Genomic DNA, 20,610 nt, shown 5'->3' with positions numbered 1-20,610 from the left:
ATCGGCACCGCCATCGACTTCATGCTCTCCAATGCTAAGCTGGTGCTCGGTGTGGGAGGCGCCGCCATGCTGGGCATCGCCACGCTCGCTGTTAAAAGAGTGAGTGACACGCTCTTCACTTTTCACTTCCTGTAGAAACGTGACGACGCCTCATGAGACGTGCGTGTGCCTCTTCGGGCGGCGCTGAAACATCAAACTCTTGTTCTTCTTTCAGCTGGTTTCCTTTGCTCCTGTCTCTTTGCTTCCTTTCAAAATAAAAGCCTTTACAAAGCTGTCTCTTCTATAAGCTTGAACATGAACCTGATGAAGAGTTGGATCATAAATCCATCAGCGTGGATCGTTTCTCGGATCACACCATGTTTGTAATTTTTCTGTGATGAAGGTTAAAAATGTCCGAACCCGTCTCCTGGTTTTGTTCTCGGTGCAGATGTACGACCGCGCCATCAGCGCTCCAACCAGCCCCACCAAGATGGATCAGACGGGGAAGAGGAGCTGGGAGGAGCCTGCCTGGATGGGTTCGTCCCCGCGGGTCCTGAACCACAACATGAAGTCCACAGTGAGCCGGTCCATGCACTCTCTGCCCACCTCCTCACACGCTTTTGAACCAGGTGAGTGAAATAAGAAGACTTCTATAAACGGCCATGTTTGATCCGGACTCTGAGCCTGACCTCATTTATCTGTCGACAGCAACCCTCTGGGGAAGGATCTTGCTCTTCCTGTACCGTGGGTGTTTGCTGTCTGTGGTGCTGTAGTTAGCCGGCTTAGTGTTGGACTTTAGGTCTCTGATAGTCTCTCGTACTGTAGGACCCCAAAGGTAGAGTCCAGATCCTGAAGAGTAGAACGATGGAGTAGGAGATAGTTTCTTAAACATCATGTTTTTAACTCTCCTCCTCCTCCTCTTCCTCCTCCTCTTCCTCCTCCTCCTCCTCTTCCTCCTCCCTCTCCTCCTCCTCCTCCTCTTCCTCCTCCCTCTCCTCCTCCTCCTCCTCCTCCTCTTCCTCCTCCTCCTCCTCCTCCTCCTCCTCCTCCTCCTCTTCTTCAGACCTCCTGCGCAGAGCTGTGGGTCGGTCTGCCATGGGAGGGAGCGGGGCGACTCAGTCGGACCTGATGCGGGCCCGGATGCGTCTGTCCCTGCAGGAGCATCTTTGGGGGTTCTACCAAAATAACGTCAACATCCCCGCGGAGGAGCAGGCCGCGGCGAGGAGGGCGGCTCTGGACATCTGTGCTGAACTCCGAATCTTCCTTCACGCCAAACTGCCCGACATGCCGCTCAGGGAGATGTACCTGAGCGGCAGTCTGTACGACGACCTGCAGGTGAGCCGGTCTCACGTGGTCCCGCTTCAGATAAAGGTCTAGGTGTGCAGGTAACTCAGCTGTTATTGATCCGTCCTCCAGGTGGTGACGGCGGACCACGCCCAGCTGATGGTCCCTCTGGTCCTGGAGAAGAACCTGTGGTCGTCCATCCCGGGGGAGGACACCATCATGAACGTCCCGGGGTTCTGGCTGGTCCGCAGAGAGAACCTGGAGTACTTCCCCCGTAACAGCAGCTACTGGGACCGCTGCATGGTCGGGGGGTACCTCTCCCCGAAGTCTGTCCTGGAGGTCTTTGATAAACTCGTTGCTGGGTCCATCAACTGGCCCGCCATAGGGAGCGTCCTGGACTACATAATCCGTCCCGTGGTTCCTTCAGAGACTCTGACCCTGGAGGTGCAGTACGAGAAGGACCGGAAGCTGTACGTGGACTTCCTGCCGTTACTCGTGATGGAGGACGGGACCTCACTGATCGCAAAACCTCATCGCCTGGCAGCAGAGCGCCACGAGAACCTGTGGCGCCAGAGCTTCCGCGTGGCCGAGACGGCCCGGCTCAGAGCTCTGGACCAGGAGGACGGAGGCTGCCGGTGCGCCTGCCTGAAGGTGGCGAAGGCCGTGTGCAAGCTCAACCCCGCCCTCAATCGGCTCAACGCCAGCCAGCTCACCAACGCCATCTTATTGCTGTGCGATAAAGAAGGGGACTGGACCCAGGACGCTCTCGCAGACCGCTTCCTGCAGCTGCTGCGAGCTCTGGTGGGTCACCTGGAGGCCGGGAGGCTGCCGTGCGCCCTCAGTCCTAAAGTGAACTTATTCTGCGAGCTGACGGAGCACGAGGTGGACGAGCTGGGATACACGCTGTACTGCGCCCTGTCAGACCCCGAGGGGCTGCTGAGGACTGAGGAGCCGCCACAGCCCTGATGATCGCCGCCACGCCAGACCGAGGCACGGAGACCGCCATCAGGTCCCTGAAAACCTCTGCATGGATTCATCCTCTTTGCTTCTTTAATATGTCTTCACCAACAAAATACATGATTCACTGTGTAGCAGATATTAAACATGGAGGTCTGAGAGGACTGATCGTGGTCACATTCATACTGTTTTTAATCTCCATGGAGACGAGGAGCAGATTAACGTCCTCACAGAGCGATGAGCTCTAATGAAGCTCTTTATCAGGACGTCACGTGTTAAATGTTCTGTGTCAAAGGTCGCGTGGGGATTGTGTGTCTGATAAACTGCTCGCTCTGAAGGACTCCTCGCTGTAACGTCTGATGATGGCGTCGTCCGCGGCGTGCTCGCAGGGATCAGACGGGAACACGCCGTCTCTAACTTCTCTAACATTTCCAGCTCTGATCGGACGTCTCTGACTCATGAGCCGCTTCATCACCTGACCACACTGTGATGTTGGTGAACAGAGAGCGTGTCCGTGGGACCGCCTCTCACAGGGCGCCCGCGTCCGTCCCTCGCGATGCTTTAAAGAGACGCTCTGATATGATTTCATGTTCGTCTTTCAAAACGCTCCAGAGTTGATTTGCAGCCGAGATGTTCAAAGTGCTTTAGTTTGCTTTAATTCCACGTCCCTCTCACGACCGCGACCGCGACCTGGATCAGAGCGCCCTTCTTTAGGAACTCATTCTCCGTCTTACCTCTGTAGGCGTGCGTCCCGTGTGCTCGCTCTAAGTCCACTTTTAATCCTGATTACTTTTAGGTGCCAACCCGTCTGGAGGAGGGATCCAGGCCCGTATTAGAGCGGTACACTGGGACAGGTTCCAGGTCAGTAAATGCACAAACACCACCTGCCTGTGGGCGCGTGTGTTCGTAGATCACGGGTGCTAATCTCTGTGGATGGCGAGGGATCAGGAAGTGGTCCCTCTGCTGATGATCAGGTGACTTTAACCTGCAGAGTAATAATCCTCTAAATGATTCACGTCGTTGCTTTTTGTTTTCACTTTTAGCCTTTGAACAAAACGGAGACATGCAGTGAGGAGGAGCGTCCCCCCCCCCCCCCATGTGTTTGTATGTTGAGTCAGAGGACTTGAGTTGTTAATAGTTGTTGTTCCTTCAGTTGATAATAATCAAACAGGTCAATATTTTTGTATTTATTGTACAGTTGTAACCAAAAAGAGCCAAATATTTATTTCACTTCAGCTCCACGTGGAACATTCACTCATCCTGCTTCAACGTGTTCGTCCTCATGGACTCATATTTAACAACAGATCCTCTTCATGTGGACCCAGGGGCTGCTGGACCCAAAGGAGGGACTCTATGGGAGGGACTAGACGGGAGGGACTCTATAGGAGGGACTCTATAGGGGGGACTCGACGGGGGGGACTCGACAGGAGGGACTCTATAGTAGGGACTCTATGGGAGGGACTTGACGGGAGGGACTCTATGGGAGGGACTTGACGGGAGGGACTCTATAGGAGGGACTCTATGGGAGGGACTCGACGGGGGGGACTCGACGGGGGGGACTCGACAGGAGGGACTCTACGGGAGGGACTCGACGGGGGGGGACTCGACGGGAGGGACTCTATAGGAGGGACTCTATAGGGGGGACTCGACAGGAGGGACTTGACGGGAGGGACTCGACGGGAGGGACTCGACGGGGGGGACTCGACGGGAGGGACTCGACGGGAGGGACTCTATAGGAGGGACTCTATAGGAGGGACTCGACGGGAGGGACTAGACGGGAGGGACTCTATAGGAGGGACTCAACGGGAGGGACTCGACGGGAGGGACTAGACGGGAGGGACTCTATAGGGGGGACTCGACGGGAGGGACTAGACGGGAGGGACTCTATAGGGGGGACTCGACGGGAGGGACTCTATGGGACGGGAGGGACTCTATAGGAGGGACTTGATGGGAGGGATTTGACAGGAGGGACTCTATAGGAGGGACTAAACGGGAGGGACTAGACGGGTATGGGAGGGACTCTATAGGAGGGACTCGACGGGAGGGACTCGACGGGAGGGACTCTATAGGAGGGACTCTATAGGAGGGACTCGACGGGAGGGACTCTATAGGAGGGACTTGACGGGAGGGACTCGACGGGAGGGACTCGACGGGAGGGACTCTATAGGAGGGACTCTATAGGAGGGACTCTATAGGGGGGACTCTATAGGAGGGACTTGACGGGAGGGACTCTATAATAGGGACTTAATAGGAGGAACTCGATGTACTACTTTTGTAACGTTTGTGAAACAGGAAGTAGATCTCTACCTCGACCTTGTGGAGAGGGTCGGCCTCATGCTGCGCTGCATGCTGCGTATATTTCCCCAGCTTCTTTTAATTTGTTCAGCTCTGGAGTTGAACGGCGCCACACTTTGTATAATTCAATAAAAGTCAAAGAATACTCTGCAGGTCTCTGGTGTTCATTTAGAACTTAGATTTTGGGCCTTTATTGCCTTTATTGATAGGACAGCTGAAGAGAGGGAATGTGGGGAGGAGAGAGCCGGGGGAAGACATGCAGGACACGGAGGCCAGGAGTCCAACCGGCGACCTCTGTGACGAGGACTGTGGCCTCTGTATGTGGGGCGCTTAGACCACTGGGACACCAGCGCCCCACTAGTGTTGATTTTAAACTGAGGCCGGGTTTATAACGAACAGATACTCGAGAGAGAGAAAAGACAGGATGGTACATATGGGACATTTAGAGATCAAGCTTACCTAACAGAAGTCCCTTTTTAAAGATGAAGCACGAACAGCAGCATCTCTCCTTTAACTTCACACACAAAGCAGCACACAGGTTTATAAATACCCAACCTGAAACTGACCGCCCATCACTTTAACAGGAAGTGAAAACAGAGATGATGTAAATCTAAGCCTCTCATATTCTTCTAAAGACTGAGGCCGCTTTTGAAACCGCCAGCTGTAGTCTGACTGCTCTGTTGGATCTGGTCTGCAGGATCTGGGTCAGGAGTCTCTGGATTTCTGGTTTTGGAAAGCAGAAGTAAACAGAGGCTGTGTTTGAAACCTATACCAGCAGTACGTACTGACTGACCTAAATTCAGTATGTGGGATGTGAACAAGAGAAAAACTCCTCTGATGATGATGATTCAGGAACCAGTTCCCCTCATGTACGGTTACCCACAATGCACCACGCTAACGTTCCTCTTCTTTCTTCTGTATATGATGGGGATGCTCAGTTTTTAGGTGTTATAAAATAATTATTAAACTCCATATAAACCACTTCTTCACTTTTTAAATCATCAGTGATGAAGAAGCAGTTTCTCTGTCAGCTTGGACGTTGTTTACTTCTGCTTTCAGTAACCAGAAATCCAGCAACACCTGATCCAGCATCCTGTGGACCAGATCCACCAAGACTCAAAGTTTAAGCAGACTGTAGGTTAGATTATAATCAGACAAATCAACTATTTAAAGACCCTTCAGGAGGTTAAACTGTAAAGATCTAAGAGGCGGTGAGAGTCCTGTAACATTTCATAAGTGTGAAATATCTCCTCATGTTTTAATTCTGAACACGTCCTCCAGATTTTCACTTCCTGTCTTTGTATTTTTCAAACATTCAGAAGTTAGAAAATGAAAAGATCAAGTTTGAGGATTTGTTTAAAGTTTTATTTGGTTTTAAAATTCAGACTTTTTAAAAAGAAACATCCTGAGATACAAGAATAGAAAAACAGTTCCTGTGATGAGACCGTGGAGCGTGTTTGATCTGAAGCTGGTAAATAAAAAACTAAATGGAAGGTGTGAGAGTGAAGAGGAAACCGAGTGAGTCGGTGTCTTTGATCAGTGGCAGGAAGCGAGTCATTAATGTGTGTGTGCGTGTGTGTGCGTGTGTGAGGCATTAAGTGACAGAGCATCAAATGCTTTAATGATGGAATGTGAAGGTGTGCTGCAGAGGAGAGTCGATGGTGAGTTACTTGGCGGGGGCGAACCCCACGCGGTCAGCGCTCCTGTCGAACACAGTGTAGTACTTCCCGATGAACACGTCTCCCAGGATCCACAGCGGTCCTGCAGGAGGCGGGATGTCCATCGCCATGAAGCCCGAGAGGCAGATCGACGTTCCCATCTGAGACTCCTGGGAGGAAAGAAAACATCTGCTTTAGAGAGAGTCGTCTGACGGGACGGAGGATGAAACCACAACACTGACACTAATCACAGAGTGATCCTGAAGATCTCAGTGACCCGGGTACCTTCATCACATAGTCCTCTCCGGTCAGGTTGAACAGCTTTCCCCCGATGTTGAAGGAGATGACGGGGAGCGACGGGATCTTCTTGCACTCGATCAGATACTGAAAGGAGGAGAAGAGGAGAGGGTGAAAGATCAAAATCAAAAACCTTCTTGCTGCAGGATTCATCAGCACGAGTCTCCTCGATGTGACTCTTTAGATCTTAGTTTTATTAAACTTTAAATTAAACAGATCAAGAGTTTAGATCAGCTCAGCATGCAGCTCCATCAGACGTGCAGGAGCTCAAAGATCCAGATCCCTGAAGAAGTGAAGCTAACATCAGAGGCTGCAGACATCCATCTTTAACTTCAACTTATCTGTTACTGTTTTTTTTACTTCCTTTACTTCAGAAGACAACGTGTTAAAAATGTCAGATATAACTAGGACTGATGTTTCTGTCTCCTCTCCCTGCAGTCACGTCATCCCCTCCCTACCTCTCCCATCAGCAGCGGCAGAGCTCCGATGGCTTTGTGCAGCGCTCTGATTTCCTCCACAGGCCCGACCATCAGGGACGTCCCCGTGTCGACGATCGCCTGGCAGCCCGCTTTACAGAGAGTCAGCTGGTTTCCAACTTCCACTCTGCAGGGAGGAGAAGAGAGGAGAGGGAGGACCAGAGAGGAGAGGGAGGACCAGAGAGGAGAGGGAGGACCAGAGAGGAGAGGGAGGACCAGAGAGGAGAGGGAGGACCAGAGAGGAGAGGAAGGACCAGTCTCAGTCAGCAGGTACAGGAACACATTAAACTGAAATTAAAGGAGCAGAAAGTTCTCCAGTCTAAGCTTCTCTCTCACCCGTTCACCTCGATCTGCCAGTATGCCTTCCGTGTGACGTTGACGTAGTGAAGGTCTCCGGTGTAGTACTGAGGATCCGTCCCTCCCAGCATCAGCTCTCCTCCGACGGCTGCTGACGGGTCTCTGAGAATCAGGAGGAGCAGAGTCTGAACATCTCACCTCCCTCTGTTTCTAAACCTTCAGTTATCAGGCCCCTCTCCTTTGGAATCATCTACCAGTCAGGGTCCGGGAGGCAGACCCCCTCTCTACTTTTAAGAGTAGGCTTCAAACTTTCCTTTTTGATAAAGCTTATAGTTAGACTGCTGGATCAGGCTTGGACCAGGTCTTAGTTCTGCTGCTATAGGCTTAGACTGACACACTGGGATCCTGTCTTTCCCTCTCTCTCCTCTCTCTGCCTGTCTCTCACTTTAACTCTTCCTGTCCCATTAAAGTTACTAACCATAGACCTTTCTGGAGTCCCTGAGCTCCCTTGTCTCGTAGGTTCCTCTGGATCTCTGCTGCTGTGGACGTGGTCCAGACTCCAGCTGCTACAACTACTACTATCCGTCTCCCCACTATCATCTCTCTCTCTCTCCTCATCTCCCTCTATCCCTACCCTCCTCTCCTTTCTCCTTACCTCCTTTAACTCCTCCTCCCTTCCTCTCTCCTTCCCTCCTTTGCCTCACCCTCCTCTCCTATCTCCTTAAACACATCCTCTTTTCCTCTCTCCTTTAACTCCTCCTCCCTTCCCCTCTCCTTCCCTCCTTTAACTCATCCTCCTTTCCTCTCTCCTTACCTCCTTTGCCTCACCCTCCTCTCCTACCTCCTTACCTCCTTTAACACATCCTCCTTTCCTCTCTCCTTTAATTCATCCTCCTTCACTCTCTCCTTCCCTCCTTTGCCTCACCCTCCTTTCCTATCTCCTTACCTCCTTTAACTCATCCTCCTTTCCTCTCTCCTTACCTCCTTTGCCTCACCCTCCTCTCCTTACCTCCTTCATCACATCCTCCTCTCCCATCTCCTTTAACTCCTCCTCCCTTCCTCTTTCCTTTCCTCCTTTGCCTCAACCTCCTCCTATCTCCTTACCTCCTTTAACTCATCCTCCTTTCCCTCACCCTCCTTTCCTCTCTCCTTACCTCCTTTAACCCTCCATCATCTCTCTCTCTCTTCATCTCCCTCTATCCCTCTCTCCAACACGGTCTCAGCAGATGTGTGTCTAACATGAGTCTGGTCCTGCTGGAGGTTTCTGCCTGTTAAAGGAAGTTTGTCCTTGCCACTGTAACTTGCTAAATGCTGCAAAGTGCTCTGCTCATGGTGGATTAAGATGAGATCAGACTGAGTCCTGTCTGTAAGATGGGACTGGATCTGATCCGGTCTTGATGTTGGGTCTGAGACACTGACCTGCTGATGTAGAAAGAGAAGATGTTCTGTGGCAGCAGCTTGGCGGCCATGGCGGTGTCGAACACCGGGGTGACGCCTGCGACCGATATAGCCGGGTACCCCATCCCCAGGACGCCATCGAACCGCGCCACGGCAAACGTGATGCCCGGCTGTTTGATGGCTTCACCAAACTGCTGCTTCGGGATGGGCAGACCTGCAACCTGCGGGGACACGAGCAGGAGGGGAGAACAGACCGGTAACAGTTTGTTTTTAATGGAATAATAAACATGGTGTGACCGCCGAAATCTGAGGAATGCAGCCGAACAAAGGGGCGAGTGAGGGCGAGGAGGAATGTGAGGAGGACTCACTGTGACCGTGTCCTCGCTGATGAAGCCGGACAGGCTGCCTCGGCCGTACCGGATGGAGAACACGGTGCCGTTCTGAACGTACGAGCTGGACTTCTTGGAGTTGTAGCGGTGATGAAGCCCTGAGGAGAGACGGCAGGAGGCTTTTATTTAGAGCAGGAAACAACTGAAGCTTTCACATCCTCAGTGGGACGCCTTCAGAGAAAGTTCAGTCACAGTGAAGGTCAAAGTTTTACATCCTCTTTAATGGTCACACAGATTCCTCTTTGTGGAACTCGTGTCCCACATCCAGCTCATCGTGATGTGACCACGTTTATCTGTGTTGTTCAGGGAGAGAGACTCGTGTGGAAAAACATGACCCTTTAAATAAACGTTGAACACTCAGAGGAGTCAAAAGAGAAGTAACACGTCTCCTTCCTGTGAGCTCAGACTCTCAGAGTCTCATGTGTTCTGCAGACTCACAGCACGCCACGTCGAAGAAGGAGCAGTGGATGGAGGGGACCCAGAGGTTGGAAGAGCCGGTGTCGAACAACACGGTGAAGTCCTGAGGAGGCGTCCCGATGCTGATGACCCCGTAGTACTGAGCCTGAGGACAGAGACCAGACACCAGACTGGATCAGGATCAGGACCAGGACCATGACCATAGGTATATTAGAATATTTAACTTAAAGTATAAACGTTTGCAGAAGCTTCTAGAAAGATAATCCCCTCATTAGTGATCCTAAACTTCTGAAAACACAATCATGAAATCTGTTCAACACGTGATGAAGGTAAACAAGAAGGTAAACAAGAAGGTAAACATGAAGGTAAACAAGAAGGTAAACATGAAGGTAAACATGAAGGTAAACAAGAAGGTAAACATGAAGGTAAACATGAAGGTAAACAAGAAGGTAAACATGAAGGTAAACAAGAAGGTAAACATGAAGGTAAACAAGAAGGTAAACATGAAGGTAAACATGAAGGTAAACATGAAGGTAAACATGAAGGTAAACAAGAAGGTAAACATGAAGGTAAACAAGAAGGTAAACATGAAGGTAAACAAGAAGGTAAACATGAAGGTAAACAAGAAGGTAAACAAGAAGGTAAACATGAAGGTAAACAAGAAGGTAAACATGAAGGTAAACAAGAAGGTAAACATGAAGGTAAACATGAAGGTAAACATGAAGGTAAACAAGAAGGTAAACATACGTCCATGAAGTTGGTCAGCCTCTCTACGGGCACCTGGGGGGTGGGCAGGCCGCTCGCTGCTCCTCCTGAGGTCCTGGATAAACCTCTGAGCTCCTCCAGAGACCGCCCACTGTCACTCATCAGACGACGCATGCTTCTGGTTTTATGGAGCGGGACTCTGAAAAGAGTTATTGATCCAAATGTCAAAGAACACAAACACACAAAAACATGAAGACAAACAAGCACACAAACAAGAACACACACACACACACACACACACACACACACACACACACACACAGAGAGAGAGGTCTCTTTATGAAACTGTCCCTTGACCTTTCTGCATCCTGTCCTCCTGAAGTCAGACTGAGTCACTTTAAAGCAGCTGATCAAAGTTTCAAACTGCAGAAAGGTCACATCTGATCATTTACCATCACTGATTTTCAGTGTGTGCATAACTTCACTGCAATAATGTCACATAATGTTCATACAGTGATCTTCAGGGTAACCTTAAAATCTTAGTCATGGTTTAAAGTGAGAGGGAGTAACTCTGCAGAGTCAGCTTTTAAATAATGAATAATATTTTAGAAATGTTGAGTTCATAAATCACTCCTCCTCCCTCTCCCTGCAGCTCTTCAGTTTGTTTTCTTATCTTTCACTTCTTCTGTTTGTTTTTCTAAAAGAACAACTTGTCCTCTGAGCTCTGAAACATCCTCCCCACCAGGACTCATTTCACTTCACCCTGCAGTAACTTCACTTCTGCACTTTAAACAGGACTCCTCTATACTCAACTCAACTATTAAACTTTAACTCCAAGTTTCTTAAATCACAAGAAGTGGACCCAGCTTCCTGTTCCTGGTTGAGACAGGAAGCATGAGAGTGTTTGTAAAGTGAGGTGTGAACACTAACAGAGTCTGCAGGTTCAGAGCTGCACACTGAGGACTTCATCAGGAGCACGTGGGGCTTATTATCAGGAGCAGGGAACATGGAGGTTAACCTGACTGCACGCGCACTAACACACCTGCAGGTGAGCTCAGGTGATGCTGAATGACATCACTGTGACACGCGCGTGTTGTTAATGAATCACCTGACTAACAAACAGCTGTTTACCTGATGATGGCCACGCTGTGTGTGACCAGCAGCACCGCGAGGACCCACAGAGTCTCCAGACTCTTCATGTCCCCCCTTAGAGAGTAAGATCAGACTCTGAGTTAGTCCTGTTTGTGGTCTGGTCCTGTGAGTCCCCCCTCAGAGAGTTAAACCAGACTCTGAGTTAGTCCTGTTTGTGGTCTGGTCCCCCTTAGAGAGTAGAATCAGACTCTGAGTTAGTCCTGTTTGTGGTCTGGTCCCCCTTAGAGAGTAGAATCAGACTCTGAGTTAGTCCTGTTTGTGATCTGGTCCTGTGAGTCCTCCTCCTGGTCTCAGAGCTCCGTGTAGACCAGCAGTCTGAGGAAGAACCGAAGAACCTGCAGCTTCGGGGCTTTCCGCCTTTACTCGGTTTCCCCCGGGATGCGACTCTCTGATTGGAGGAGAGTAATCAGGGACGCGCTCTGATTGGCTGAGAGGAGTGGCTGTCATGTAGCTTTGCAGACCTGCGCACGCAGTCACGAGTTTCACTGAGGGAGTGAAATGATTGAAAAGCAGAAAGTGAGTCAGAGAGTTTATTTAAGATTTAAAGGTTAACAGAACAAAACCTTCATTTATCAGCAGCTTCTTATCAAACTGAAACAACAACACAGAGCTCTGCAGAGAGGGATGTTAGCTCTGTGTGTTTATTCAGTCCTCTCAGTCTCTGGGAGAAAAACTCTCAATAATAAAACAGTCAGGTTTATTCACTGACAGAATCAGAAATACTCCAGTTATTACAGAATGCTCTTATACACAGTTTGAACAAGTCAAAATATGAATAGAAAGAAGGAATAAAATAAGATATAAATACAAATGAAATAATATAATTTGGATTAATAATAAGTATATACAGAAAGGCAGAATAGTAACAGTTTGCTATGTACAAAAGCACTGGGGATGAAGGGATTTTGCATGTTATTGCACAGAACAGAATATAGTTACAGTGAGGTTTAACATCAGTATGTAAATACTATCAGCTAACTATGAACTTTATAACAATAATAAAAGAGGAAGAGTGCATGATGTATATCATCCATTTACATGTCCATTTTAAGTTGTCACCACACTGCACTACCTGCTCTGTGTACAAAGGATGTTTCTTACTGTATTCTAATGTATTTTATATTTACATTTATCTATTTAGGAGTTGGAAGAGGGAAACAGCATCTTGATTTTCCTGTATGTCCTCTCATATTCAGTGAAATTGACAATAAAAACCTTTGAATTGATTTAATTGAAATGTTGATAACTGAATTGTAGTAATGAGTATTCTAAATGTGAGCATGGTGGAGACATTTTGACACCAAACATGGAAACTAATGAAGATAATTGTATTTATTTATTTAACCAGATGAGAACCCATTGAGATCAAAACCTCTTTTAAAGGGCGACCTGGCCAAGAGGTCAGCAGCACACATCAAGATAAATAGTACAGTTCAATAGAATGGATCATAAATACAGACAGTGTGTAGAAACAATCAATCATTTAAAAGTGCAACTAGTTTGCAAATAAAGTGCCAAACAGCATTCTTTAAAAACACAGGCGCTGTTCTGTGATGTGTCTTTGAAGATGGAGACAAAGGAAGTGAAATAAAATCAGACAGTTTAAAGTTCTTCTGGAGTTTATTCCAAGCAAAAGGAGCAGCTAAACTAAATGCTGTCCAAACACAGGGAAGGAACACATTTGTAAGATGTCGCAGGAGTGCAAGGCGTAGTGGCTTTTAGATATTTGTCAGTACACACAAATAAGTTAGGAGGATGAGGAGGATGAAGAGCCAGGTTCATAACATGTCAGCTTTAAAGTGAGCTGTGTCAGTCATCCAATGTGTTTCTCATGCTAACTCCTGCTAGCAGAAGTAGAGGGCTGGCTCAGTGGTAGCAGTAGCTCCCTGCAGCAAAACTATCAGCTGCTGGAAGATGCTTTAAAATCCACTGAGGCATCTTCTGGCAGCTACAGGAGCGAGCTACTGCTACCATGTGCAAATGGAGATGTGCTAATGTGCAGATGTGCTACAAGCTGATCTAGTTTGACCTGATTAATAATGAAGAATTCATCTCTAACTGGAGCTAAAGCTGAATTTGCTCGCAGGAAAAAGTTTCATAGAGTCATAAATAATGATGATGATGATTCAGGAGGAATTGATCGTGGTAGTTCTTGCATACTTGTGTTTGTTTTTCCACATTTAAAAACCTCTGGTAATGCACATTGTAATGATACATGCAGCTTAACTTAATGATAATGTTATTTCTTTCTGTTGCATCAGAAATCCTCAGCACCTGAGAGGAAGCAGGTACCCCATCACTTCCCCCCAATCACACCTGTGAGGGTCTGCAGCTCAGGACAGATCGCCACGCCCTGAAACACACCAACATGCACACAGAGTCAAAGCGAGGTGCTGACAGAGGCGCAGGACGTACCTGTCATCACCGTATTCAGGAACCTTTTGCCGCCTTTCTTGTGCAGAAGACAATGAACAACAAACACACTCACAGACCTGATGGGTGAGTTATAAAGCAGGTCAGTTCTTTGTGTTCTGTGGAGTTAGTGTTTCATACAACTCAAGGACAGCTGCTTCAAAGTGATGTCAAACTTTTCTTTGAAGATCAGAAGAAGTATGTCATGGTCACTTTCCCAAGCAATTATCATAACTCACAATTAAGAATGATTAAAGAGGAACTCCAGATCTCACTCCGGCGTCCATCAAGTTCAGCTTTCTGACTCAGAACCATGACTCAGCATGAAAGCAGTCTCAGAGCTCATTACAGAACACACACTCACCTGTCCTGTTGGGCAAGTTAGGGATCATAAACACAAACACCCTGACATTAAGTCTGACATTCATACATACAATTCTCTCTATCACACACACACACACCCTGCATCAACTTCAACAATCAGACTCAGGTTGTTGTTGACAGGAGAAGCTGCTCCCTATAAGGTAAGAAAATCAACTTTAAAGATTAGATTCTGTCACAGGCGTGTTCTTCAGGTCAGTGTTGAGGAAGTGAGATCCGTCAGTGTGATGTCGTCTTAACGGACGTTTGTGTTTGAGGATGACAGAGAGACAGAGGTGACAGATTTAAGCCGTCTTCAGACTTGTTCGTGTGTGTGTGTTGAATTCCTGCAGAAACGAGGATACACACCCACACGTCTTCTTCTTCTTCTTCTCCTCGCTGGATGACGGAGAGAGAGCAGAGAGCAGAGATGACATCCGTGGCCTGACGAGGCTTCAGGTATTCAGACGCATGGGAGAGACTCTCTGACACTGGATTTATAACCAGAGGACGACATGACGGTATGAATCTTCTTCTTCTTCTGTTGAATGTTTCAGAAAGTAATCCCTAAGTGTTGGAGTTATTCAGTGTGCATGTTCCTCCTCATGTGAGGTAGAGATAAAGACAGTCATGTTGTTGCTTGAAGACTTTATTAAACTACATTATCAATCAGACCAGAGCGGGAACCTTCTTCAATCAATCACCTGTAAGATAACACAAACCCTGTTACACAACACATACTGTCGGGAACATGTGAACACGGTAGCTCAGAGTATTTATCTTTAATCCCTCTGCTCAAACAGCTTCCTGTATAAACCAGATCTCAGACTCTGTTCAGACCTGGATCTGTTTGAGTATTAGACCGTCACAGTTCTGGTTCTCTGGATGTGGAGGGGAGGGTGGTGCTGAAGAACAGGGAGGGGTAGTCAAACACCGAAGCTTTCAAATACTTCAGCTGCTGGCTCACCGGTCTGTGCCAAAGAAGACTTGATTAGCTGTGAAATGAGCTAGCTTAGCATCATGTTTCTAAAAGGTCGACATGCTATCTGTGACGGGAGCTCTTTGCCTCTCATGCTTTTGGAACACAATCCTGGTGAGGTTTACCCAGCACAGGTACAATGTTTTGAGGGGGAGGGAGAGTCACACCCTGGTGGTGGGAGGGCGGAACGCCTCTGGACCGCCAGACTGGGCACACTCCATCCCCAAGGCCTCAATGAGAGGTAGACCCTAACCCTGGTGGAGAGCTGTGATGGACAGTGCATTGGATCGGGATCCCTTACCCCTAACCCTAACCCCACCCCTGTTCTGTGAGCGCAGACACAAAGTGCTGATAAGATAACAGGAAGGTGATTCTGGACTTCTTCTGCACAGACAGACGTGATATTTAACCAACACAAAATGCACAAACATGTTGACTTTACTGAGTCAGCAGAAAGCTTGCAGCGTCACCACTAACACTCCTGATCATGCAAACTTTGATTTAAACTGAAGAGTCCTGCAAAACTGAATCCTGTGACGTCAACAAACTTTTATAAATCATCAAATCAGATGTGTCTGAGGGCTTTGAGTCAATGATCAGACACAGTGCACATGCAGAATCTTAAATCCTCAGCTCGTGTTTCTGCCGTCACTCTCATCCTTAAACTCTGATATCTGTGAGTGACTGTTTGTCCCTGTTTAACCTCACAGCCGCCCAAACCCCCCAGGAAGAACTGGCCACTGAAGACCGCCGTCGCCTCCTCCTCTGAGGATCCACAGATGACCTGGGAGGGCGCCGATGCTTCGAAGGTAATGACAGGGTTGCTGTTTTTTAATTGTTCATGATGATATCACCTGCAGACATTCAGACTGACGTGAGGGCTCTCTCTCCTGGTTACCTCTCTGCTGTTATGTAACATGTTAGATAACAGATCTCATCAGTGATTGTAAAAGTTGAAACACTTGTTGTGGATGTTTTTTCTCTCAGCCTGCTGTCTCAGATGGAAGTCAGTTAGAGGTCATTAGGAAGCCTGTCCCGCGTCCCCGGACTTTAAAAAAAACACCTAAGGATCAGGGTAACGACACGGCAACTGACTCTGAAGACTCAACCAGCAACGCAACAAGCAACGCAACAAGCAACGCAACCAGTAACTCAACAAGCAGTGGAGAGGTGAGCAGCACTCTAAACTCTCTGTGATGTTTGTTCCTCAGATAAACTCATGATAACACGTCTCATGTTGTCTGTCTTCAGAGTTCCCCGCTCACTGAATCCTACGCTGACTGCAGGAAGCTTCGTCCCGTCCGTCCTCCTCCTCCAAGAGCTTCCAGCATCTATTTGACCTCAAGTGAACTCACAGGAAGGAGTCCTGATGAGGACATAAAGACAGAGACGACCGTGGAGGTAAATTATGTTTTAAATGAGCACTGAGGAGCCAGAGAGGAAATGTGTTCATGGTGCAGTTTGAAACCAACGCAGCCTGACATGAAACGCAGACTGTAAGCCGTGTGATTGGTCCTCGGTGTAGCAGACACTTCCTGTATCACAGAATGATGAAATAACTGCAGAATGAGCAACAGCGGCTCAACATTTATCAGCTGCAACTCCAGCAACTGCAGCTTAGAGTCAATGCAGACGTTGAAACCAGGCTTATTTCAGTCAGCTGACGTAGATCTGGGTTAAATGTTGAGCCCTTAGAGTTGCTGGTCCCAGGTGGATCTCCAGAGGACTCCTTAAAGCTCCTGTGAGGGTTCTTTTAGCCATCATGAATCAGACCATCAGTGACCAGAATGCTCTTCTTTATCTTTGAAGGTTTGAGTTTAAAGACTGGGTATGTGATTTTTCTGAACTCAGAGAAACTCAAAGTTTGTTTCTGTGTTTGTTTTTTTCTGTTAGCTTCAAGCTAACGGTACAGAGAAAAGACCACCGTCTCTTCGACCGCGACCTGAACGCCCCCCTCTTCCCTCCATCTATTACGACACGCTACCTTGTAAAACGAAGCTCCATCTGGAGGTAAGAACTCACCTGTTGATTCACCTTCTGCTGAGTCTGAAGAACCAGGTTGACATTTGTTGACATTTCTTCTGATAGAGCATCCGCGATGAGGCTCCGGGATCCAGATGGTCCCATAGCTCCATGAGCCAAACGTCAGCCTCCCCGGCTCCCTCTGAAGAAGACGGGAGTCTCAGTGAAGCCAACGATTCAACGGTAACTCACAAACTTAAAGCTGTGCATGCTGGAGGGTGTTCTTACTGTGACCCAGGGGAACAGAGGAGTGAGAGAAACTCAACTCTCTGCATTCTCTCTCTGGATGTGGATGTTGGAACAGCATCAATGTTTAGTGTTTTAAATGTGTCATGCGACCACAAAGTGACAGTCTTTCATTTCCAGGACACAGAAAGACCGGTAGTTCCGCCCCGGCTCAGGCATTCCACCTCAGAGTATGAATCCTCGCCCCACCAGGTAAGAGATCCTCCAACAACAACACATGATTAACTCTTCTTGGAGAGACGCCAAAACAACAACAAAAGGTGCAAATACCAGATACCTGAGCATCCCCAGAGCTGAGGAATGTAACAAGGAAGGGACCAAAACTGCAGTTCTCTGAGTGGCCACTTGAGGCTGACCCCAAAGAGAGTCAGTCCCACCATAGACTGCATGATAAATGGACATAGACTCCATGATGTCATCCATCTGTTTCTGAAGCCTGGGTCCTGGAAATGCTCAACTTAGGTTGTGTGAGGTCAAGAGGCGGGGCCTTTAGCCTCCCTGCCTGTCAATCAAATCAGCCACGACCTTATTTGGGCAAAACTCTTAATCTGAAAATCTTAAAAAAATAACAAGTTATAATAAATTATAATAAATAGAGAAATAAACTCTTCACTCATGTTTTGAACCAGACTGTAAACATGTTTATTCCTGCTGTAAAGATCCTCTCTTTGAATGGGTGTGTATGTGGTTTCCTGTGTTTCTGCAGCCAGCCTCTAGTGGACGCTGGAGGAACTGCAGTTTATAACACCTCTGCATGGGCTTCATATTTTAAGGCCTCACGTTGCCAGTTGATTCACAAAGTTTACGTCCACTTTAGGGCGAATAAATGGCGTTCAGTATTTTGTACATTTTTGAATCTTTGTCCAGATGAGACATCCTCCACCTTCTTTCTCTCCGCCACCTCCACCTTCAGTCGGGACGCTCTCAGAGAGCATTTACAGTGCCATAGAATATCGACCCTACCTGGATGTTCTGCCAGAGGATAACCTCAGTTTGGTAAGAGAGTAATACACAGTAAAATATACACACACACACACACACACACACACACACACACACACTGACTTTGTTCGTATGTGAAACATGAACAGACCCAGAGTAGGTCAACGATGAGCTCCACGCACGGCAGCTTCTACACTCTTTACCCGCTGACCTCAGAGGACCCAGAGGTGAGAGAACTTTACTTCCTCTGACTACATCACTCCCTCTCCTCCTTCAGCTTCACATAAACTTTGATTTATCATCTTCCAGCTTTAAGTTTCTGTAATAAAACAAAGTGAAGTCTCTGAGATTTCAATCTAAAAATGTACCTTTCTCTGCAGGACATTAACATGATGCTGAGGTGGTTGAAGCGGATGTCCAGTGAGTACAACACTTTATATTTCATCATTTTCTTTGAATACAACAGAAGCATTACACATCCTTTATTAACGGGGTCACAGCAGCATGCTCCTGTCAGCAGAAGCAAAGAGAACGCTCAGGTGTGCAGTATTTAATCCTTCTCTTTGTCCCAACAGAGTCTGACTGCATGGCTCCATCGCTGTACGGCCTCAGCATCTACGAGGAGATCAGGTAACAACACATTTAGACTTCTCTGGTTTGTTTCCTGTTTCAATAGGATCAGATATTAAATGCTCGACAGGCCTGATCTGGACCCCGCTGCAGGTTTTCATCAGATTCTGTCCGTCTCTGTCTTTGCAGATCATTTAATGACAGAGCCATGAACGTGCGAAAGGCCCTGCGCCTCTACAACCTCCTCCTCATGAAACGCAACGAGACTCTGCGGGACACCATCGCAGAGATTACCACCCTCTGTGAAAGCCTGGACAAGGTGCACAAGAAGGCTAAAACCATGGGCATAGCAGGAGGAACCACGGGCGCTGTGGGAGGGGTGACTGCGGTGGTGGGGATCGCCCTGGCGCCTGCGACCCTCGGGGCCTCGCTGATCGCGACAGCCGTCGGCGCCGGCATGATGGCATCTGCCGGAGGGATTCACAATCACAATTACAAAGCTGGCAAGAAGGTGGTTAACAGGACGATGGTGGATAAACTGATTTATGGATATAGATCAAACGTTGTTGACCTGGAACAATGTCTGGAGTTTATCCTCTCTGGGATGAACGAGCTGCGGCGACACGACATCCCCCGGTTACAGCGAGCGGGGGCCCCACATGATGCAGTCAAGATCGCGAACCTGTCCCAGTGCGTGTTCAGGATAACCGAAGGCAGGAAGGGATCTCACACAGACGGGGTGGCATCTGAGAGACTACTTCAGGCTTTTATAAATGACATGGATCAGTATTTCTCAGAGAAGAACGAGCAGAAGCTCAAGAAGTCGACCAGGAGCAAGTTCTGTGGGAGGCTTGGTCTGCTCGTTAGAAACCTGCAGAGTGAACTGGATCACCTGAACCGGATGTGGGAGATGTTCAGCTGAAGGAAGGACAACTTTGAGTGTGTGTGTGTGTGTGTGTGCGTGTGTGTGTGTGTAAGGATGGTGTAACCTGCAGGTCGTGTTTCAGCTTCATTTATCAGATATATTTTATTTCAGCTGAAAGAACTCTCAGTGTTTGAGTCTGTGTGAGTGAGTGTTTGTCTCAGATGGATTTTTTTATATCATGCCTTATTTATCATGTATATTTTAATAAACATAAAAACTAAATGAAAGAACTTTTGGCTCTGGTTAATTTTTGATGTTATAATTTTCACTAAACTATTAAATGCCTTCATGTTCTTTAATAAACATTGAGTTTTATAAGCACTGGGTTATTATGAGAGAGTCTGTTTTGTCTTTGAACCTTTACCATGAGAATTGAACTTCCTATTCGGGGGCAAATAAACAAACTGTCTCATTATAATAAGTTATTTTTATTTATATATTACATTTCATACATTCAAGCAATATACAACAACAATCAGGAAAGTAGAAAGGAAAGTGATATTAAATACTTTAAAAATAGAATCATGGTGATTAAATCAATAAAATAAAATCAGAAACAATTAGATAAATTATTACAATAAAATAAATACCAGAAAAGCAAAATACTATTAAAACAAATTACAATATAATAAGATAGAAAGTAAAATGAATAAAAAATATTCTAAAATAACATTATTATTAACACAATATTCTAAATTTACTTGATTAAAATCAGTTGTTTATCGTGTCTGTGGCTTTATTATGATAGCCTGGTCTGTGGGTGTGAGACTGTGGCAAATAGATCCCTTATTTACTAAGATATTAAGACCACAAATTATAAATAAAATTAGAAATATCACCTTTCATACAT

The 20,610-nt window shown here is 47.2% G+C and overlaps 3 protein-coding genes across 3 annotated transcripts; 2 read left to right on the top strand and 1 right to left on the bottom strand.

The window, feature by feature from the left end:
• Positions 1 to 6: 6 nt before the first annotated feature.
• mief1 (mitochondrial elongation factor 1) lies at positions 7 to 4,660 on the top strand. Its single transcript, XM_034679032.1, has 4 exons — positions 7 to 99; positions 428 to 608; positions 1,043 to 1,314; positions 1,396 to 4,660. Exons 1-4 carry the CDS (start codon positions 22 to 24, stop codon positions 2,227 to 2,229), a joined length of 1,365 nt encoding a protein of 454 aa, XP_034534923.1. The 5' UTR covers positions 7 to 21; the 3' UTR covers positions 2,230 to 4,660.
• Positions 4,661 to 5,858: 1,198 nt separating this feature from the next.
• Positions 5,859 to 11,647, bottom strand: napsa (napsin A aspartic peptidase). Its single transcript, XM_034679025.1, has 9 exons — positions 11,284 to 11,647; positions 10,195 to 10,351; positions 9,469 to 9,592; positions 9,010 to 9,128; positions 8,663 to 8,862; positions 7,283 to 7,405; positions 6,929 to 7,073; positions 6,459 to 6,557; positions 5,859 to 6,343 (listed from the first exon to the last, which is right to left on the bottom strand). Exons 1-9 carry the CDS (start codon positions 11,349 to 11,351, stop codon positions 6,182 to 6,184), a joined length of 1,197 nt encoding a protein of 398 aa, XP_034534916.1. The 5' UTR covers positions 11,352 to 11,647; the 3' UTR covers positions 5,859 to 6,181.
• Positions 11,276 to 20,015, top strand: LOC117809465. Its single transcript, XM_034679024.1, has 14 exons — positions 11,276 to 11,820; positions 13,566 to 13,803; positions 14,430 to 14,597; positions 15,766 to 15,864; positions 16,043 to 16,225; positions 16,307 to 16,456; positions 16,949 to 17,065; positions 17,144 to 17,260; positions 17,444 to 17,515; positions 18,191 to 18,319; positions 18,415 to 18,492; positions 18,646 to 18,685; positions 18,841 to 18,895; positions 19,025 to 20,015. Exons 3-14 carry the CDS (start codon positions 14,592 to 14,594, stop codon positions 19,755 to 19,757), a joined length of 1,779 nt encoding a protein of 592 aa, XP_034534915.1. The 5' UTR covers positions 11,276 to 11,820; positions 13,566 to 13,803; positions 14,430 to 14,591; the 3' UTR covers positions 19,758 to 20,015.
• Positions 20,016 to 20,610: the final 595 nt, after the last annotated feature.

The sequence above is a fragment of the Notolabrus celidotus genome, unplaced genomic scaffold, assembly GCF_009762535.1.
Source record: "Notolabrus celidotus isolate fNotCel1 unplaced genomic scaffold, fNotCel1.pri scaffold_299_arrow_ctg1, whole genome shotgun sequence".
NCBI lineage: Eukaryota > Metazoa > Chordata > Actinopteri > Labriformes > Labridae > Notolabrus > Notolabrus celidotus.
Note: the sequence above shows the minus strand (reverse complement) of the source record. Positions and strands in the feature narration are given on the sequence as shown.

Excerpts from the sequence above, each read along its gene's own strand:
- mief1 (XM_034679032.1), top strand. The coding sequence starts at position 22 with ATGCTCTCCAATGCTAAGCTGGTGCTCGGTGTGGGAGGCGCCGCCATG. Across the intron at positions 100-427 it reads CCACGCTCGCTGTTAAAAGA|ATGTACGACCGCGCCATCAG; the intron begins GTGAGTGACACG and ends TTCTCGGTGCAG. Across the intron at positions 609-1,042 it reads CTCACACGCTTTTGAACCAG|ACCTCCTGCGCAGAGCTGTG; the intron begins GTGAGTGAAATA and ends CCTCTTCTTCAG.
- napsa (XM_034679025.1), bottom strand. The coding sequence starts at position 11,351 with ATGAAGAGTCTGGAGACTCTGTGGGTCCTCGCGGTGCTGCTGGTCACA. Across the intron at positions 7,406-8,662 it reads TTCTCTTTCTACATCAGCAG|AGACCCGTCAGCAGCCGTCG; the intron begins GTCAGTGTCTCA and ends CCTGATTCTCAG. Across the intron at positions 7,074-7,282 it reads TGGCAGATCGAGGTGAACGG|AGTGGAAGTTGGAAACCAGC; the intron begins GTGAGAGAGAAG and ends TCCTCCCTGCAG.
- LOC117809465 (XM_034679024.1), top strand. Across the intron at positions 15,865-16,042 it reads AGGGCGCCGATGCTTCGAAG|CCTGCTGTCTCAGATGGAAG; the intron begins GTAATGACAGGG and ends TTTTTCTCTCAG. Across the intron at positions 17,066-17,143 it reads AAACGAAGCTCCATCTGGAG|AGCATCCGCGATGAGGCTCC; the intron begins GTAAGAACTCAC and ends TTCTTCTGATAG.